The sequence below is a fragment of the Astatotilapia calliptera genome, chromosome 6 (assembly GCF_964374335.1).
Source record: "Astatotilapia calliptera chromosome 6, fAstCal68.1, whole genome shotgun sequence".
In the NCBI taxonomy this organism is placed as follows: domain Eukaryota; kingdom Metazoa; phylum Chordata; class Actinopteri; order Cichliformes; family Cichlidae; genus Astatotilapia; species Astatotilapia calliptera.
The window spans coordinates 34,070,978-34,092,783 of NC_137427.1; the positions used below are offsets into that span (position 1 = coordinate 34,070,978).

Here is a 21,806-nt window from a genome sequence, read left to right on the forward strand (position 1 = left end):
ATAACATGAGCTTGTATCTATGTATCTGTATCTATGAATAATAAATGTTTTCCATACCAATATATTTATATAACAAATATTTTTTTACGATACCACAAAAAATATTTTCCATTCACCCAAACAAATTTGAAAAGAGCCTTTTTCATATTAATTTCTGTCCCTTACTCTCTGCAGGTGTTTGGTGGTTGCAGCTTGCCAAGCGGCCTCTTCATGGTTGCCATTTGCCTGTGTGATTCCAAGGTACTAGTACTATAGCTGTCCTCAATGTTTGAAATGGTTACTTTCTGGTAATGCAATCAGACTACAATTCTCCGGTAGGAATGACAGTCCAGTGTCATTGCTGGTTGCTGCATTCAACAACAGAAGCTTGGCATGTTGTAACATCTATAAGGATGATTTGTTTGTCAGTCCAGGCATGATTTAGGTGATCCAAATGCAATTACCTGAACAAAGTCTTTAATGTTGTCCTAACTTCTTTTAAGTACAGTAGCAGTGGGTGTGGGTTGGAGTTGCAATGACCTTCAACCTGCAGGTGACCACACCATTTATGACGGAGAACTCATCTCCATGTGTCATGCAAGGAAACAATCATATTCTTTAAAGCACAGTTATATTTGCTCTACTTAAAAAAAAAAAGAAAGAAAAAAAGATGTCTGCTCTCGCAGAACAGAAAAGATTGACAGGGAAAGTTTATTTCTGCTGCTTGTATCCGTGATCTCGTTCTTTCAATCTTTAAATCAAGCTTATGACCATAGGTGAAGATAAGGACGTAGCTCAGACAGTAAATTGAGATCTTTGCTTTTACACTCAGCTCTGTCTTCACTTCAAACTGGGAGTTTAAGATCTTCTGAACCAGGGCCTCTGTCAGATGTCTCCAGCTCAGCTCCTCTCCTCACCTGAGTGTCCAGACCATACAGCCGCAGATCCTCAAGCTGTTTATTGAGGTCAGTATCTCTCAACCCAAGACACTAACTCGGGCTCCCTCCCCAGTGTCCCGAGAGGTGACATTTCATGTCCCACTCATCAGCCACTGATAGCTCTGACCACCGTCCGACAAACAATAATGTCATGAAAGCATATTTTAATAAAGGGCTTTGCAAATATAGCTATTAACTTTTCGACAGTCCCGGCAGGCACACGACCTGGCCACCCGTGTATCCGGCAGGGAAAGTACCTCCAGGACACTCAGGCCCACCCGAGCCCAGGCTTCTCGTTGAGAAGAGGGTGTCAATTGCATTCAGGGAACAGATGATGATCAAATCCATTATTGATGAGATAGCAGAGTAAAGTTACAGCAAATGGAAAGTGCTCTGTACAAAACCTGGAGCTGTACTCAACTACAATACTTTAGACTTTTTTTTCAAAAGGCATCAACAGCACAGACACAGTGGATATCATTCACAGAACAATGTTTTCAACCAGGATGTAAACGTTTTTATTTCTGCTGTTAGGTTGTTATAATTGGACATTTTCACATGTTTTAAATGAGACAAAATGTTCACACTTCAGATGTTTTGTTAAATCCAATTGTTTATTTGATTGGTTGATTTAGTTTTTCATGGGTAAGATGTTATAATACCCTGGTTCACTCAGTGATTACTCCGTCTCCTAAAAATCTTCTTTAATTCAGTTCAATTCAATCCAACAGTACTTACATACAAATGAATTGAATTGAACTGAACTAAAGAAAAAACCCAACAATCCCCTATGAGCAAGCACTTGGCGACAGTGGGGAGGAAAAACTACCTTTCAAAAGGTAGAAACCTCCGGCAGAACCAGGCTCAGGGAGGGGCGGCCATCTGCAGCGACCGGTTGGGGGGTGGAGCCGATGACAAAGTTATACACAACTAAATATTAAAGCAAATAAGCTTTTAAATGGGTATTTTGGCACTGGAAGTGACTGATAATATTTAGTTGTATATTACTGTGATTTTATAGGAGACAGAGTGGAAGTCACTTAAGTGAATAGTCTCCAAAACCAGTTGCGCTTCTTTTTCTTTTTTGGTTTTTCTTTTGGCACTTGGTCATCTCGGGCCTCTGGCCTTTCTGGTTTGGTAGCGCTGGCCTCCTCTTTTTCTAGCTGATTGTCCTGGAGTGTCTCGTTTCGGGCTGGAGAATTTTCAGGATTGGCAACGTTGGACTGGTCTTCTTGCTGTTTTATTGTCTCTTCCAGAGACAGCAAAAACTCCTGAAGTGTGATCTTTTCTTCCTCTGTTTGCCCGAGTTGGTTGCGGATTGTTGTGTTCTCCAGCTTTTGCTCCACGATTTCCTGGTGGGAAGCTTTGGTTTTCTCCAGCTCTTCTTTTAAGTTTTGCGCCTTCAAATCATTTTTTTCACAAAGAGCCTCACTGGTGCTGAGTTTGTCTTTCAGCTCAGCGAGCTCACAGTTGGCTCTTTGTTCCTGATCTTTGCGCTTTGCAACTTCCTCTTCAAGATTCTTTTGAGTTTTGAGGAGCTGCTCACGGAGTTGTTCGATCTCTTCTTGCTGTTTTTTGCACTGGACCTCCAACTCAGCTTCCCGAACAGTTTTTACGTCTGTAGAGTCTGTGTGTGAAGCTTCTGCAGTTTGTGTTGAAGCGTCCACACTCAGCTCTGCAGCTGTGACAGCTGTGTTGCTGTCTTCAACAGGAGCCTCACTCACCTCAGGGGTGAAGTTCTCCTCGGGTGTCTTTCTACGAGCCTCTTCCAGCTGTTTTTGGAGCTCAAGGATGGTTTTTTGAGCGTTTTGTCTGTGGCACTGTAGCTGCAGACGAACCCAATCATTCTGAGTTTTAGCTGCAGCAGCTTTGTGGTTTGCAGCTGTCATTTTATACAGATTGGTTTTGCACGTGTGCTGAGCCTCCTGCAGGTGGAATCTCAGCGCACCCAGTTCATCAGTCTCATTGTATGGACGACTGCCATCATTTGGTGTTAAGTGAGGCTGTAGCTGAGGTGGCCCATCGTTGTTGTTATGGTCAGGATGGGGCTGATGTGGCACAGGCCCTCGTTTTGGCAAAAACTGTGGATTTGGCCAGTGTTGCCCAGGCCCATTATTGGGTTTAAAATGGGCATTGGGCTGATGTGGCACAGGCCCTCGATTGGGTCCAGGGTTTCTGGCTCTGGGGTTTGGGTTTGCATTTTCCTGCATCTTCTTCTTGTTTGCACCCTTTGGTTTGGCAGCATCAGATGGAGTCCCCTCATTTGGTGCCTTGTTTTTCCCTCTTGGGTTTGGGTTTTGCTGCTTAGGGCGAACAGCGGCCGATGAGGTCCCTTCCTGGGGATCAAGGTTTTGCTGCATATGTTGCATTTTTCTTGTCTTTTGTCTTACAATGTCGAATGATATTTGTTCTATTCGATCGGGGTTTGGGTTTGTTGCATACACTTAACGTGTCAAATCCTTGTCTAAAGGTTGGCTCGTGGTGTGTTCCTATACAGTTGCACAGTTCTGAGACATACTGAGAGCACGCTGGTGTCCTATTTATAGACCTGGAGTGTGATGTCAGGGAGTGCAAATGGAGTGTGATGTCATCCACTTAGAATGCAAAATGTGATGTCATCAGCTTAGCAGAGTCTTGTTTTTCTTTGAAATAGAATTCTACCAAACTTAAATAAAAGTCTTTAACTTTGTACAAGATGGTAAATTCCCAATCGAAAGGCCAAATCTACCCGAGAACTTCAGGAGAAGATTACACAAATAGCTGAGAAGCTTCAATAAATGCTTCAGGATCAACATGTTTTCTACATACACCTTTAGGATGTTGCATCTTCAAAAAATAAAAATGAAATGACTGAGCCTCACACAGGAATATTGCTGCTACTTGTTTACTGAACCTTCTCTTAGCCACATGTTCATAACATCAGTGTCTGTTCACTGCCTCCTGCAGGACGCTCTCTTCTTCCACTTTCTTACAGAACTGATACTGCCTCTCCTGGCATTACCAGTGTAACAACACACTATGTCCTTTATCACACTCATTCTATCTGTCTGTTTCTTCAGATGAATAACATGAGCTTGTATCTATGTATCTGTATCTATGAATAATAAATGTTTTCCATACCAATATATTTATATAACAAATATTTTTTTACGATACCACAAAAAATATTTTCCATTCACCCAAACAAATTTGAAAAGAGCCTTTTTCATATTAATTTCTGTCCCTTACTCTCTGCAGGTGTTTGGTGGTTGCAGCTTGCCAAGCGGCCTCTTCATGGTTGCCATTTGCCTGTGTGATTCCAAGGTACTAGTACTATAGCTGTCCTCAATGTTTGAAATGGTTACTTTCTGGTAATGCAATCAGACTACAATTCTCCGGTAGGAATGACAGTCCAGTGTCATTGCTGGTTGCTGCATTCAACAACAGAAGCTTGGCATGTTGTAACATCTATAAGGATGATTTGTTTGTCAGTCCAGGCATGATTTAGGTGATCCAAATGCAATTACCTGAACAAAGTCTTTAATGTTGTCCTAACTTCTTTTAAGTACAGTAGCAGTGGGTGTGGGTTGGAGTTGCAATGACCTTCAACCTGCAGGTGACCACACCATTTATGACGGAGAACTCATCTCCATGTGTCATGCAAGGAAACAATCATATTCTTTAAAGCACAGTTATATTTGCTCTACTTAAAAAAAAAAAGAAAGAAAAAAAGATGTCTGCTCTCGCAGAACAGAAAAGATTGACAGGGAAAGTTTATTTCTGCTGCTTGTATCCGTGATCTCGTTCTTTCAATCTTTAAATCAAGCTTATGACCATAGGTGAAGATAAGGACGTAGCTCAGACAGTAAATTGAGATCTTTGCTTTTACACTCAGCTCTGTCTTCACTTCAAACTGGGAGTTTAAGATCTTCTGAACCAGGGCCTCTGTCAGATGTCTCCAGCTCAGCTCCTCTCCTCACCTGAGTGTCCAGACCATACAGCCGCAGATCCTCAAGCTGTTTATTGAGGTCAGTATCTCTCAACCCAAGACACTAACTCGGGCTCCCTCCCCAGTGTCCCGAGAGGTGACATTTCATGTCCCACTCATCAGCCACTGATAGCTCTGACCACCGTCCGACAAACAATAATGTCATGAAAGCATATTTTAATAAAGGGCTTTGCAAATATAGCTATTAACTTTTCGACAGTCCCGGCAGGCACACGACCTGGCCACCCGTGTATCCGGCAGGGAAAGTACCTCCAGGACACTCAGGCCCACCCGAGCCCAGGCTTCTCGTTGAGAAGAGGGTGTCAATTGCATTCAGGGAACAGATGATGATCAAATCCATTATTGATGAGATAGCAGAGTAAAGTTACAGCAAATGGAAAGTGCTCTGTACAAAACCTGGAGCTGTACTCAACTACAATACTTTAGACTTTTTTTTCAAAAGGCATCAACAGCACAGACACAGTGGATATCATTCACAGAACAATGTTTTCAACCAGGATGTAAACGTTTTTATTTCTGCTGTTAGGTTGTTATAATTGGACATTTTCACATGTTTTAAATGAGACAAAATGTTCACACTTCAGATGTTTTGTTAAATCCAATTGTTTATTTGATTGGTTGATTTAGTTTTTCATGGGTAAGATGTTATAATACCCTGGTTCACTCAGTGATTACTCCGTCTCCTAAAAATCTTCTTTAATTCAGTTCAATTCAATCCAACAGTACTTACATACAAATGAATTGAATTGAACTGAACTAAAGAAAAAACCCAACAATCCCCTATGAGCAAGCACTTGGCGACAGTGGGGAGGAAAAACTACCTTTCAAAAGGTAGAAACCTCCGGCAGAACCAGGCTCAGGGAGGGGCGGCCATCTGCAGCGACCGGTTGGGGGGTGGAGCCGATGACAAAGTTATACACAACTAAATATTAAAGCAAATAAGCTTTTAAATGGGTATTTTGGCACTGGAAGTGACTGATAATATTTAGTTGTATATTACTGTGATTTTATAGGAGACAGAGTGGAAGTCACTTAAGTGAATAGTCTCCAAAACCAGTTGCGCTTCTTTTTCTTTTTTGGTTTTTCTTTTGGCACTTGGTCATCTCGGGCCTCTGGCCTTTCTGGTTTGGTAGCGCTGGCCTCCTCTTTTTCTAGCTGATTGTCCTGGAGTGTCTCGTTTCGGGCTGGAGAATTTTCAGGATTGGCAACGTTGGACTGGTCTTCTTGCTGTTTTATTGTCTCTTCCAGAGACAGCAAAAACTCCTGAAGTGTGATCTTTTCTTCCTCTGTTTGCCCGAGTTGGTTGCGGATTGTTGTGTTCTCCAGCTTTTGCTCCACGATTTCCTGGTGGGAAGCTTTGGTTTTCTCCAGCTCTTCTTTTAAGTTTTGCGCCTTCAAATCATTTTTTTCACAAAGAGCCTCACTGGTGCTGAGTTTGTCTTTCAGCTCAGCGAGCTCACAGTTGGCTCTTTGTTCCTGATCTTTGCGCTTTGCAACTTCCTCTTCAAGATTCTTTTGAGTTTTGAGGAGCTGCTCACGGAGTTGTTCGATCTCTTCTTGCTGTTTTTTGCACTGGACCTCCAACTCAGCTTCCCGAACAGTTTTTACGTCTGTAGAGTCTGTGTGTGAAGCTTCTGCAGTTTGTGTTGAAGCGTCCACACTCAGCTCTGCAGCTGTGACAGCTGTGTTGCTGTCTTCAACAGGAGCCTCACTCACCTCAGGGGTGAAGTTCTCCTCGGGTGTCTTTCTACGAGCCTCTTCCAGCTGTTTTTGGAGCTCAAGGATGGTTTTTTGAGCGTTTTGTCTGTGGCACTGTAGCTGCAGACGAACCCAATCATTCTGAGTTTTAGCTGCAGCAGCTTTGTGGTTTGCAGCTGTCATTTTATACAGATTGGTTTTGCACGTGTGCTGAGCCTCCTGCAGGTGGAATCTCAGCGCACCCAGTTCATCAGTCTCATTGTATGGACGACTGCCATCATTTGGTGTTAAGTGAGGCTGTAGCTGAGGTGGCCCATCGTTGTTGTTATGGTCAGGATGGGGCTGATGTGGCACAGGCCCTCGTTTTGGCAAAAACTGTGGATTTGGCCAGTGTTGCCCAGGCCCATTATTGGGTTTAAAATGGGCATTGGGCTGATGTGGCACAGGCCCTCGATTGGGTCCAGGGTTTCTGGCTCTGGGGTTTGGGTTTGCATTTTCCTGCATCTTCTTCTTGTTTGCACCCTTTGGTTTGGCAGCATCAGATGGAGTCCCCTCATTTGGTGCCTTGTTTTTCCCTCTTGGGTTTGGGTTTTGCTGCTTAGGGCGAACAGCGGCCGATGAGGTCCCTTCCTGGGGATCAAGGTTTTGCTGCATATGTTGCATTTTTCTTGTCTTTTGTCTTACAATGTCGAATGATATTTGTTCTATTCGATCGGGGTTTGGGTTTGTTGCATACACTTAACGTGTCAAATCCTTGTCTAAAGGTTGGCTCGTGGTGTGTTCCTATACAGTTGCACAGTTCTGAGACATACTGAGAGCACGCTGGTGTCCTATTTATAGACCTGGAGTGTGATGTCAGGGAGTGCAAATGGAGTGTGATGTCATCCACTTAGAATGCAAAATGTGATGTCATCAGCTTAGCAGAGTCTTGTTTTTCTTTGAAATAGAATTCTACCAAACTTAAATAAAAGTCTTTAACTTTGTACAAGATGGTAAATTCCCAATCGAAAGGCCAAATCTACCCGAGAACTTCAGGAGAAGATTACACAAATAGCTGAGAAGCTTCAATAAATGCTTCAGGATCAACATGTTTTCTACATACACCTTTAGGATGTTGCATCTTCAAAAAATAAAAATGAAATGACTGAGCCTCACACAGGAATATTGCTGCTACTTGTTTACTGAACCTTCTCTTAGCCACATGTTCATAACATCAGTGTCCGTTCACTGCCTCCTGCAGGACGCTCTCTTCTTCCACTTTCTTACAGAACTGATACTGCCTCTCCTGGCATTACCAGTGTAACAACACACTATGTCCTTTATCACACTCATTCTATCTGTCTGTTTCTTCAGATGAATAACATGAGCTTGTATCTATGTATCTGTATCTATGAATAATAAATGTTTTCCATACCAATATATTTATATAACAAATATTTTTTTACGATACCACAAAAAATATTTTCCATTCACCCAAACAAATTTGAAAAGAGCCTTTTTCATATTAATTTCTGTCCCTTACTCTCTGCAGGTGTTTGGTGGTTGCAGCTTGCCAAGCGGCCTCTTCATGGTTGCCATTTGCCTGTGTGATTCCAAGGTACTAGTACTATAGCTGTCCTCAATGTTTGAAATGGTTACTTTCTGGTAATGCAATCAGACTACAATTCTCCGGTAGGAATGACAGTCCAGTGTCATTGCTGGTTGCTGCATTCAACAACAGAAGCTTGGCATGTTGTAACATCTATAAGGATGATTTGTTTGTCAGTCCAGGCATGATTTAGGTGATCCAAATGCAATTACCTGAACAAAGTCTTTAATGTTGTCCTAACTTCTTTTAAGTACAGTAGCAGTGGGTGTGGGTTGGAGTTGCAATGACCTTCAACCTGCAGGTGACCACACCATTTATGACGGAGAACTCATCTCCATGTGTCATGCAAGGAAACAATCATATTCTTTAAAGCACAGTTATATTTGCTCTACTTAAAAAAAAAAAGAAAGAAAAAAAGATGTCTGCTCTCGCAGAACAGAAAAGATTGACAGGGAAAGTTTATTTCTGCTGCTTGTATCCGTGATCTCGTTCTTTCAATCTTTAAATCAAGCTTATGACCATAGGTGAAGATAAGGACGTAGCTCAGACAGTAAATTGAGATCTTTGCTTTTACACTCAGCTCTGTCTTCACTTCAAACTGGGAGTTTAAGATCTTCTGAACCAGGGCCTCTGTCAGATGTCTCCAGCTCAGCTCCTCTCCTCACCTGAGTGTCCAGACCATACAGCCGCAGATCCTCAAGCTGTTTATTGAGGTCAGTATCTCTCAACCCAAGACACTAACTCGGGCTCCCTCCCCAGTGTCCCGAGAGGTGACATTTCATGTCCCACTCATCAGCCACTGATAGCTCTGACCACCGTCCGACAAACAATAATGTCATGAAAGCATATTTTAATAAAGGGCTTTGCAAATATAGCTATTAACTTTTCGACAGTCCCGGCAGGCACACGACCTGGCCACCCGTGTATCCGGCAGGGAAAGTACCTCCAGGACACTCAGGCCCACCCGAGCCCAGGCTTCTCGTTGAGAAGAGGGTGTCAATTGCATTCAGGGAACAGATGATGATCAAATCCATTATTGATGAGATAGCAGAGTAAAGTTACAGCAAATGGAAAGTGCTCTGTACAAAACCTGGAGCTGTACTCAACTACAATACTTTAGACTTTTTTTTCAAAAGGCATCAACAGCACAGACACAGTGGATATCATTCACAGAACAATGTTTTCAACCAGGATGTAAACGTTTTTATTTCTGCTGTTAGGTTGTTATAATTGGACATTTTCACATGTTTTAAATGAGACAAAATGTTCACACTTCAGATGTTTTGTTAAATCCAATTGTTTATTTGATTGGTTGATTTAGTTTTTCATGGGTAAGATGTTATAATACCCTGGTTCACTCAGTGATTACTCCGTCTCCTAAAAATCTTCTTTAATTCAGTTCAATTCAATCCAACAGTACTTACATACAAATGAATTGAATTGAACTGAACTAAAGAAAAAACCCAACAATCCCCTATGAGCAAGCACTTGGCGACAGTGGGGAGGAAAAACTACCTTTCAAAAGGTAGAAACCTCCGGCAGAACCAGGCTCAGGGAGGGGCGGCCATCTGCAGCGACCGGTTGGGGGGTGGAGCCGATGACAAAGTTATACACAACTAAATATTAAAGCAAATAAGCTTTTAAATGGGTATTTTGGCACTGGAAGTGACTGATAATATTTAGTTGTATATTACTGTGATTTTATAGGAGACAGAGTGGAAGTCACTTAAGTGAATAGTCTCCAAAACCAGTTGCGCTTCTTTTTCTTTTTTGGTTTTTCTTTTGGCACTTGGTCATCTCGGGCCTCTGGCCTTTCTGGTTTGGTAGCGCTGGCCTCCTCTTTTTCTAGCTGATTGTCCTGGAGTGTCTCGTTTCGGGCTGGAGAATTTTCAGGATTGGCAACGTTGGACTGGTCTTCTTGCTGTTTTATTGTCTCTTCCAGAGACAGCAAAAACTCCTGAAGTGTGATCTTTTCTTCCTCTGTTTGCCCGAGTTGGTTGCGGATTGTTGTGTTCTCCAGCTTTTGCTCCACGATTTCCTGGTGGGAAGCTTTGGTTTTCTCCAGCTCTTCTTTTAAGTTTTGCGCCTTCAAATCATTTTTTTCACAAAGAGCCTCACTGGTGCTGAGTTTGTCTTTCAGCTCAGCGAGCTCACAGTTGGCTCTTTGTTCCTGATCTTTGCGCTTTGCAACTTCCTCTTCAAGATTCTTTTGAGTTTTGAGGAGCTGCTCACGGAGTTGTTCGATCTCTTCTTGCTGTTTTTTGCACTGGACCTCCAACTCAGCTTCCCGAACAGTTTTTACGTCTGTAGAGTCTGTGTGTGAAGCTTCTGCAGTTTGTGTTGAAGCGTCCACACTCAGCTCTGCAGCTGTGACAGCTGTGTTGCTGTCTTCAACAGGAGCCTCACTCACCTCAGGGGTGAAGTTCTCCTCGGGTGTCTTTCTACGAGCCTCTTCCAGCTGTTTTTGGAGCTCAAGGATGGTTTTTTGAGCGTTTTGTCTGTGGCACTGTAGCTGCAGACGAACCCAATCATTCTGAGTTTTAGCTGCAGCAGCTTTGTGGTTTGCAGCTGTCATTTTATACAGATTGGTTTTGCACGTGTGCTGAGCCTCCTGCAGGTGGAATCTCAGCGCACCCAGTTCATCAGTCTCATTGTATGGACGACTGCCATCATTTGGTGTTAAGTGAGGCTGTAGCTGAGGTGGCCCATCGTTGTTGTTATGGTCAGGATGGGGCTGATGTGGCACAGGCCCTCGTTTTGGCAAAAACTGTGGATTTGGCCAGTGTTGCCCAGGCCCATTATTGGGTTTAAAATGGGCATTGGGCTGATGTGGCACAGGCCCTCGATTGGGTCCAGGGTTTCTGGCTCTGGGGTTTGGGTTTGCATTTTCCTGCATCTTCTTCTTGTTTGCACCCTTTGGTTTGGCAGCATCAGATGGAGTCCCCTCATTTGGTGCCTTGTTTTTCCCTCTTGGGTTTGGGTTTTGCTGCTTAGGGCGAACAGCGGCCGATGAGGTCCCTTCCTGGGGATCAAGGTTTTGCTGCATATGTTGCATTTTTCTTGTCTTTTGTCTTACAATGTCGAATGATATTTGTTCTATTCGATCGGGGTTTGGGTTTGTTGCATACACTTAACGTGTCAAATCCTTGTCTAAAGGTTGGCTCGTGGTGTGTTCCTATACAGTTGCACAGTTCTGAGACATACTGAGAGCACGCTGGTGTCCTATTTATAGACCTGGAGTGTGATGTCAGGGAGTGCAAATGGAGTGTGATGTCATCCACTTAGAATGCAAAATGTGATGTCATCAGCTTAGCAGAGTCTTGTTTTTCTTTGAAATAGAATTCTACCAAACTTAAATAAAAGTCTTTAACTTTGTACAAGATGGTAAATTCCCAATCGAAAGGCCAAATCTACCCGAGAACTTCAGGAGAAGATTACACAAATAGCTGAGAAGCTTCAATAAATGCTTCAGGATCAACATGTTTTCTACATACACCTTTAGGATGTTGCATCTTCAAAAAATAAAAATGAAATGACTGAGCCTCACACAGGAATATTGCTGCTACTTGTTTACTGAACCTTCTCTTAGCCACATGTTCATAACATCAGTGTCTGTTCACTGCCTCCTGCAGGACGCTCTCTTCTTCCACTTTCTTACAGAACTGATACTGCCTCTCCTGGCATTACCAGTGTAACAACACACTATGTCCTTTATCACACTCATTCTATCTGTCTGTTTCTTCAGATGAATAACATGAGCTTGTATCTATGTATCTGTATCTATGAATAATAAATGTTTTCCATACCAATATATTTATATAACAAATATTTTTTTACGATACCACAAAAAATATTTTCCATTCACCCAAACAAATTTGAAAAGAGCCTTTTTCATATTAATTTCTGTCCCTTACTCTCTGCAGGTGTTTGGTGGTTGCAGCTTGCCAAGCGGCCTCTTCATGGTTGCCATTTGCCTGTGTGATTCCAAGGTACTAGTACTATAGCTGTCCTCAATGTTTGAAATGGTTACTTTCTGGTAATGCAATCAGACTACAATTCTCCGGTAGGAATGACAGTCCAGTGTCATTGCTGGTTGCTGCATTCAACAACAGAAGCTTGGCATGTTGTAACATCTATAAGGATGATTTGTTTGTCAGTCCAGGCATGATTTAGGTGATCCAAATGCAATTACCTGAACAAAGTCTTTAATGTTGTCCTAACTTCTTTTAAGTACAGTAGCAGTGGGTGTGGGTTGGAGTTGCAATGACCTTCAACCTGCAGGTGACCACACCATTTATGACGGAGAACTCATCTCCATGTGTCATGCAAGGAAACAATCATATTCTTTAAAGCACAGTTATATTTGCTCTACTTAAAAAAAAAAAGAAAGAAAAAAAGATGTCTGCTCTCGCAGAACAGAAAAGATTGACAGGGAAAGTTTATTTCTGCTGCTTGTATCCGTGATCTCGTTCTTTCAATCTTTAAATCAAGCTTATGACCATAGGTGAAGATAAGGACGTAGCTCAGACAGTAAATTGAGATCTTTGCTTTTACACTCAGCTCTGTCTTCACTTCAAACTGGGAGTTTAAGATCTTCTGAACCAGGGCCTCTGTCAGATGTCTCCAGCTCAGCTCCTCTCCTCACCTGAGTGTCCAGACCATACAGCCGCAGATCCTCAAGCTGTTTATTGAGGTCAGTATCTCTCAACCCAAGACACTAACTCGGGCTCCCTCCCCAGTGTCCCGAGAGGTGACATTTCATGTCCCACTCATCAGCCACTGATAGCTCTGACCACCGTCCGACAAACAATAATGTCATGAAAGCATATTTTAATAAAGGGCTTTGCAAATATAGCTATTAACTTTTCGACAGTCCCGGCAGGCACACGACCTGGCCACCCGTGTATCCGGCAGGGAAAGTACCTCCAGGACACTCAGGCCCACCCGAGCCCAGGCTTCTCGTTGAGAAGAGGGTGTCAATTGCATTCAGGGAACAGATGATGATCAAATCCATTATTGATGAGATAGCAGAGTAAAGTTACAGCAAATGGAAAGTGCTCTGTACAAAACCTGGAGCTGTACTCAACTACAATACTTTAGACTTTTTTTTCAAAAGGCATCAACAGCACAGACACAGTGGATATCATTCACAGAACAATGTTTTCAACCAGGATGTAAACATTTTTATTTCTGCTCTTAGGTTGTTATAATTGGACATTTTCACATGTTTTCAGTGAGACAAAATGTTCACACTTCAGATGTTTTGTTAAATCCAATTGTTTATTTGATTGGTTGATGGTAGTTTTTCATGGGTAAGATGTTATAATACCCTGGTTCACTCAGTGATTACTCCGTCTCCTAAAAATCTTCTTTAATTCAGTTCAATTCAATCCAACAGTACTTACATACAAATGAATTGAATTGAACTGAACTAAAGAAAAAACCCAACAATCCCCTATGAGCAAGCACTTGGCGACAGTGGGGAGGAAAAACTACCTTTCAAAAGGTAGAAACCTCCGGCAGAACCAGGCTCAGGGAGGGGTGGCCATCTGCCGCGACCGGTTGGGGGGTGGAGCCGATGACAAAGTTATACACAACTAAATATTAAAGCAAATAAGCTTTTAAATGGGTATTTTGGCACTGGAAGTGACTGATAATATTTAGTTGTATATTACTGTGATTTTATAGGAGACAGAGTGGAAGTCACTTAAGTGAATAGTCTCCAAAACCAGTTGCGCTTCTTTTTCTTTTTTGGTTTTTCTTTTGGCACTTGGTCATCTCGGGCCTCTGGCCTTTCTGGTTTGGTAGCGCTGGCCTCCTCTTTTTCTAGCTGATTGTCCTGGAGTGTCTCGTTTCGGGCTGGAGAATTTTCAGGATTGGCAACGTTGGACTGGTCTTCTTGCTGTTTTATTGTCTCTTCCAGAGACAGCAAAAACTCCTGAAGTGTGATCTTTTCTTCCTCTGTTTGCCCGAGTTGGTTGCGGATTGTTGTGTTCTCCAGCTTTTGCTCCACGATTTCCTGGTGGGAAGCTTTGGTTTTCTCCAGCTCTTCTTTTAAGTTTTGCGCCTTCAAATCATTTTTTTCACAAAGAGCCTCACTGGTGCTGAGTTTGTCTTTCAGCTCAGCGAGCTCACAGTTGGCTCTTTGTTCCTGATCTTTGCGCTTTGCAACTTCCTCTTCAAGATTCTTTTGAGTTTTGAGGAGCTGCTCACGGAGTTGTTCGATCTCTTCTTGCTGTTTTTTGCACTGGACCTCCAACTCAGCTTCCCGAACAGTTTTTACGTCTGTAGAGTCTGTGTGTGAAGCTTCTGCAGTTTGTGTTGAAGCGTCCACACTCAGCTCTGCAGCTGTGACAGCTGTGTTGCTGTCTTCAACAGGAGCCTCACTCACCTCAGGGGTGAAGTTCTCCTCGGGTGTCTTTCTACGAGCCTCTTCCAGCTGTTTTTGGAGCTCAAGGATGGTTTTTTGAGCGTTTTGTCTGTGGCACTGTAGCTGCAGACGAACCCAATCATTCTGAGTTTTAGCTGCAGCAGCTTTGTGGTTTGCAGCTGTCATTTTATACAGATTGGTTTTGCACGTGTGCTGAGCCTCCTGCAGGTGGAATCTCAGCGCACCCAGTTCATCAGTCTCATTGTATGGACGACTGCCATCATTTGGTGTTAAGTGAGGCTGTAGCTGAGGTGGCCCATCGTTGTTGTTATGGTCAGGATGGGGCTGATGTGGCACAGGCCCTCGTTTTGGCAAAAACTGTGGATTTGGCCAGTGTTGCCCAGGCCCATTATTGGGTTTAAAATGGGCATTGGGCTGATGTGGCACAGGCCCTCGATTGGGTCCAGGGTTTCTGGCTCTGGGGTTTGGGTTTGCATTTTCCTGCATCTTCTTCTTGTTTGCACCCTTTGGTTTGGCAGCATCAGATGGAGTCCCCTCATTTGGTGCCTTGTTTTTCCCTCTTGGGTTTGGGTTTTGCTGCTTAGGGCGAACAGCGGCCGATGAGGTCCCTTCCTGGGGATCAAGGTTTTGCTGCATATGTTGCATTTTTCTTGTCTTTTGTCTTACAATGTCGAATGATATTTGTTCTATTCGATCGGGGTTTGGGTTTGTTGCATACACTTAACGTGTCAAATCCTTGTCTAAAGGTTGGCTCGTGGTGTGTTCCTATACAGTTGCACAGTTCTGAGACATACTGAGAGCACGCTGGTGTCCTATTTATAGACCTGGAGTGTGATGTCAGGGAGTGCAAATGGAGTGTGATGTCATCCACTTAGAATGCAAAATGTGATGTCATCAGCTTAGCAGAGTCTTGTTTTTCTTTGAAATAGAATTCTACCAAACTTAAATAAAAGTCTTTAACTTTGTACGAGATGGTAAATTCCCAATCGAAAGGCCAAATCTACCCGAGAACTTCAGGAGAAGATTACACAAATAGCTGAGAAGCTTCAATAAATGCTTCAGGATCAACATGTTTTCTACATACACCTTTAGGATGTTGCATCTTCAAAAAATAAAAATGAAATGACTGAGCCTCACACAGGAATATTGCTGCTACTTGTTTACTGAACCTTCTCTTAGCCACATGTTCATAACATCAGTGTCCGTTCACTGCCTCCTGCAGGACGCTCTCTTCTTCCACTTTCTTACAGAACTGATACTGCCTCTCCTGGCATTACCAGTGTAACAACACACTATGTCCTTTATCACACTCATTCTATCTGTCTGTTTCTTCAGATGAATAACATGAGCTTGTATCTATGTATCTGTATCTATGAATAATAAATGTTTTCCATACCAATATATTTATATAACAAATATTTTTTTACGATACCACAAAAAATATTTTCCATTCACCCAAACAAATTTGAAAAGAGCCTTTTTCATATTAATTTCTGTCCCAATGCAAAAAGATGTATGTTCAAAGCTTCAAGTTTAAAAGGAAATAATTTTATTTAACACTGTCCAGTTGGAGGTTTGCTATATTGTATAGTATTGAACTGTAAGTCTGAAATAGGTCAGTTTGATAAAATATGATATTAATATGAAATCTTAAAACTGACATGAAAGATGCCCATAATCCACGATGTGTTTGTGTTCTCTTTTCCAGTGCTGAGTTTTCATCACATAGCACCAGAACAACAATGACACTTCTTCTATGTGTAGGTAAATCCATGGAGTACCTGCGCTGCCTGTACTTTAGGATGAAGGAGCAGGTGTTCAAAGGATCAAGACCCTATGAATCAGCACCGCTAGAGGACTTCCTCAAAACAGAGTTTGGAGAAAACACCAAGATGACTGACATAAAGTTCCCCAGGTAGATATCTGAATGTGATAATAGGCAGAAAAATGCCAAGAAAAAGCTAAAATTCAAAAGAATTGCAGACCTCTGCCCAAGCTGCTCGTCATCTGGGCAGCATTTACTTTTAAGCAAAGAGTAATGTATCTTCTATTAAAACATTGTGTACAAGCAGGCAATAGATAATAGGTATTGATTTGTAAATAGCTGAAATAACTTGAGCTTATTATATAATATTATAATGCAGTTTATTTCTAACCAACTAGCAGCTCATTCATCATCGTGTGAAACAAAGTGAAACAAAGGCAGATGTGATACGTAAAAGTGAGGTCAGAGGTCAAATGTGACATGATATTTAAATGGTAACTATAGTGTGACATTTAGAATCCCCATATAGCAGAATCATTTCCTAAGTAATGCCAATATAAACGAAGGCAGCAGAATTTTAAACACCATTTTAAGAAAATTGACATTTTATGAAAGTTTGAACTTATCTGACCTCGAAGAAGAAGTCAGAGACAGTAACATGATATTTACAATCCCCATATACCATTCCCTATATATTTATATGTTGTCAATACTGACAATGGCGGTAATAAACAGTTATAAATAGCTCTAAATAGAATTATTATCACTTTAACCTTGAGTTTTACATTGAAGGCGAGGTCAGAGGTCAAATGTGATTAACATGAACCCACTCTACACTCCTACAAAGTTTTATTATAATTCATTCATAACTTTTCGACCTGTCACGCTTACAGAGAGAATGACAAATTGTTGCGTTCTAAATGTTATGCAGCCCTCTGCCACAAGATGGCGCTGCAGCTTTTCCATTGCTATAGAAAAGCACCAGAAATTTGTTAATGCAGCCTGGATCTTCTTTTAAGTCTGTCATTGTTCAGACCTCAGTGTTTCTTAGGTTTTATACTAATCAATTAGCCAAAGATTTTTCCTTATTTACTCGACTAAGAATTTAGTCGCCCCAGTTTCTGCTGGTGCTAACAGTGTCATATAAAAGCTTTAAATATCCCACTCTTTTGCTGTGATTGGTCAGTTTTTAAAACTTTGAGCTGGTTTTACCCTGATGTGTTAAATTGAGTCACCTAATTTTTTTCCGAGGTTCAATTCCTGAGAATTAAAAAAAGGTACTGACTTGCTTAGATATGTGTAGCATGGCTCTCTTAACACTAAAATAATACAGGTGAAGCCAGATTGGTTTTAAAAATATTTTTGTAATTTGGTTGAAATGCTGCTGTTCAAATTTTCAGGTGTTTAAGGAGAACAGGCAAACATCCTTTCACTTCTTTCTTTCTTTACAGGGTAATGGTGACCAGTGTTCTGGCAGACAGACATCCAGGCGAGCTTCATATATTCAGGAACTATGACCCTCCATCCGTCTCCAGAGAGGCCCCATACACCACCACTGCCACATTCAAGCCTCTCACCATCCCACAAGGCACGTCAGATATCACCTGTGTTTGTCGGCTACAGCACCAGCCCTCAAATGTCAAATGTATTAAATGGGATAGTGAAGTGCTCTGAACATACCACTGGATGGCACCAAAGGAATTTTCAGAGCTCATATTTTAATGTGAGGGTTATGTTCTTTCACTTCACTGAGGCAATAAAAGCTGAAAACTAAGCCTGTGTGTGAGCACAACACTGAAACTGAGACTGTGTCCTGTTCATGAAGGAGTCGTGTCCTGTGCTGTTTGAGTCCCAGCCGTGTTGTTGTTACAGGCTGGGAGGATGAAGATGTGTTGATAGTAGGATACACAGAAGAGCCACCCAGAAAGATAAGGAAGGTGACAGATGAAGGTGTGTGTATGCGTACAGGACCAAGTCCTGGAAAGTCGTGAAAAAGACAGACCGGAAGTGATAATTATGAACTCAGAACAGTGTAATTGCATTTACTATGCATGACTTTCTTACTTATATCCTTGTGTTCATATCAGAACAACTTGTATGGCGAGCTGCTCGCTCCAGCGGCGCTGCTCCCACCTACTTCCGACCAATGGGGCGCTTTCTGGATGGAGGGCTGCTGGCCATTAACCCGACACTAGATGCCATGACAGAAGTCCATCAGTACAATAAGGCCTTAAAAGCAGAGGTAGGCAACCGGAGCTCTATTCACTTTCCTTCCTTTATGCACTTAATGGACGTTAAGCCACATGGATTTGTTCGTGACTTCTTCTCTGCACGTGTGTCTCTTAGGGCCGTGAGAAGGACTTAAAGAAGCTGGGTATAGTGGTCTCTCTTGGAACAGGTGAGCCAAGTAATTGTGTGTCAAAATGTTAAATTATGTGAGTCATATCTCTTCTTCTGTGTCTTTAATATTCATTAAATGCAAAGTAAACTGATATATACACACACTGGCCACTTTATTAGGTATATATTGCTAGTACTGGGTTGGACTCTGTTTTGCTTTTAGACCTGCCCTAATTCTGTGTGGCACAAATTCAACAAGGTGATGAAAGGATTCCTCAGAGATTTGGGTCCATATTGACGTGATTTCACAGAGTTGCTGCAGATTGGTTGGATGCACATAAATGATGTCATGTTCAAGGAACCAGACATGGCACATTATCCTGCTGGATACAGCCTTCAAAAGATTGGTACAGTGGGGTGATAAAGAACCACATAGACATACAATATAGACACGCTCAGCAACAATAGTCGGGTAACTGTGGTGTTTAAATGATGTCATTTAGCACTAAGGGGCCCAAGAGTGCCGGGAAAGTGTCCTTGAAACCATTGCACGACCAGTAGCAGTGCAGACGTTTGTGTTTTTTATGCCACATTTTGACCCAACACTCTAAATGTTGCTGCAGAATTTGAAACTTATCAGACCAGGTACTGTTTTTCTAATCTTCTGTTGTCAATTTTTGGTGACTTGTAGCCTCAGTTTGCTGTTCTTAACTGATAGAAGGACACCTGGTGTGGTCTTCTGCTGCTTTAGCCCATGCGTTTGACATGTTTTATGTTTAGAAATGCTCTTAATTACCTTAGTTGATACTAAGTTGACCATTCTCTTGTAAACCTTAGAGACGGTTTTGTGGGAAAATCCCAGCAGATCAACAGCTTCTGAAATGCTCAGAGCAGCCTGTCTGGCACCAACATCTGTGTCGCTCAAATAAAGTTTGTTCCTCATTCTGATGCTCAGTTTGATTTTCAGCAGTTCATCTTGATCATGTCTAAATGCACTGAATCGCTAAATTTTGATGTCAGTGTTTCCGTTAAGTTGTGTGATAAAAAGGATCGTAAAGTGTCACAAGGTCATGAGGTTATGTTGCATCTCGTCTTCTTCGCTGTACTCACGTGAGAACCTGAGACCAAATGCTGTAGTTTCACTTCTGTTAGAAACTCATAAAGTACCAAATAACAGGTTTACACTGCAGTCGATCAGTTTAGCACACACACTCTTTTTCTGTTGTACCATGTGGTTCAGCATTGTCTTGTAAGCAAGCCTACAGTGGAAAAGAAGCATGAAGCTCCAAAAGCTCTTCAGCAGCAATGGTGATTTTTCCTGTTGTTTTTATTTATCCCTTTTTTGCATTTAGTCTTTCTTTACTATCTTTAGCATGTCTCTCTGCACAGTTAGTTATCATTATTTTGTTTATTAATCACTGTGTCCATTGCATTGTGTGCAGATTGAGTCCCCAACTATCTCAGGAGGTGATGCTGGATGAGGTGAGCGACGCAGCCCTGGTGGACATGCTGTGGGAGACCCAGATGTATCTGTATGAGAAGAGGGAGGTCCTCCAGTCTCTGGCAAAATTACTACTGAACAACTAAAAGCACAAGAACATCACAAATGGAGGCTGTGAAGAGTGTTTGAATGGAGCAGTGAGATTACTGAGCTGTATGTCTGACTAAAAACTGTAATGTGTGTGTGTCGGTGTGCTCTGTTCAAACTGAATGAATCAGTTTGAGTATGAGTACAAACGTATTAAATATGTGGAAAGCTAACCCAGGAAACAGCTGACCTACTAAAGCCTGTTTAAAGGTGTTTTATGTAGCATCATGTGACCTTAGCACTGATCCTGTTGTGGTTGATCAGGTTTACTTCTAACATATGAACCAATGAAGAAGTTGAAGGTTGTACTGGGGAAATGTAAACTGACTGTTACAGTGTCATGTAAGTTTCCACTTCCCCCTACACTGTGGGTCAATCTACCTCTGGATTTGTTGAGGTAAATCTGGAGTGTTTCCTTCCCTTTTTTCCTCACTTGTTCATCACATTCACTTCTGACACACACTTACAAATACACCCGAGTCATTGAATTTTTCCATTAAGCTGTGTGATAAAAGGGACCCTGAATTGCCACCAGAGCATCAGCAGTATTCTCAGGTGCAGCTGAGATGGTGGTGATGTTGAACCAGTTCTGCCTTATGTGTGGGACCCACATTTGTACCTTTTCTTCCTTCCGTAGTAATCGAATGCCTTTCTGAGTTATTTATACTGACTTGAAACGCAATATTTAGCCTCATGTCTGTTGATAAAATATGATATTAATATGAAATCTTAAAACTGACATGAAAGATGTATTTGAATGAATCGTCTCTGTGAAAGATAAAGGAACAGACGCCCTGCTGCTATGTGCACAACACGGACAGGAGGAACAAATTATTTTGTATTTTTATTTTTTTGTATTTGGCTTAATCCTGAAGTATAAATGGTATGGGAATAAAATATCTTAATATTGACCGAACTGCTTTGTTGTTGTTTCAGTTAGTCTCAGTCAGCCTGCACCCTTATAAACTTGGCTGTTTGTTGCTTTGAAACCCTCTATGCATGATTAGGTCAGTGGCTTTATTGCTTCCTTTGGCCAACTTCTTGTCCCAGCAGGGTATCTGACGAACAGCAGGGTGTAGATGTTGCCCTGGATCTTGTCCTCCCCATTTGGCTGACTCCTCAGAAGTCGCCTTACTCTCTGCAGGTGTTTGGTGGTTGCAGCTTGCCAAGCGGCCTCTTCATGGTTGCCATTTGCCTGTGTGATTCCAAGGTACTAGTACTATAGCTGTCCTCAATGTTTGAAATGGTTACTTTCTGGTAATGCAATCAGACTACAATTCTCCGGTAGGAATGACAGTCCAGTGTCATTGCTGGTTGCTGCATTCAACAACAGAAGCTTGGCATGTTGTAACATCTATAAGGATGATTTGTTTGTCAGTCCAGGCATGATTTAGGTGATCCAAATGCAATTACCTGAACAAAGTCTTTAATGTTGTCCTAACTTCTTTTAAGTACAGTAGCAGTGGGTGTGGGTTGGAGTTGCAATGACCTTCAACCTGCAGGTGACCACACCATTTATGACGGAGAACTC

General features: G+C 42.0%; 1 protein-coding gene across 3 annotated transcripts; it reads left to right on the plus strand.

Moving 5' to 3' along the window:
- The first annotated feature begins 12,122 nt into the window (after positions 1-12,122).
- Positions 12,123-21,191, plus strand: LOC145429547 (85/88 kDa calcium-independent phospholipase A2-like). Of its 3 annotated transcripts, none has more exons than XM_080303200.1 (7): positions 12,123-12,884; positions 16,291-16,497; positions 17,799-17,935; positions 18,220-18,297; positions 18,435-18,589; positions 18,694-18,745; positions 20,130-21,191. In XM_080303200.1, exons 2-7 carry the CDS (start codon positions 16,325-16,327, stop codon positions 20,132-20,134), a joined length of 600 nt encoding a protein of 199 aa, XP_080159326.1. In that variant the 5' UTR covers positions 12,123-12,884; positions 16,291-16,324; the 3' UTR covers positions 20,135-21,191. The 3 variants fall into 3 exon arrangements, with proteins under 3 accessions (XP_080159326.1, XP_080159327.1, XP_080159328.1); XM_080303201.1 differs by having other exon boundaries at positions 16,347-16,497; XM_080303202.1 differs by lacking the exon at positions 18,220-18,297 and having other exon boundaries at positions 12,131-12,884.
- Positions 21,192-21,806: the final 615 nt, after the last annotated feature.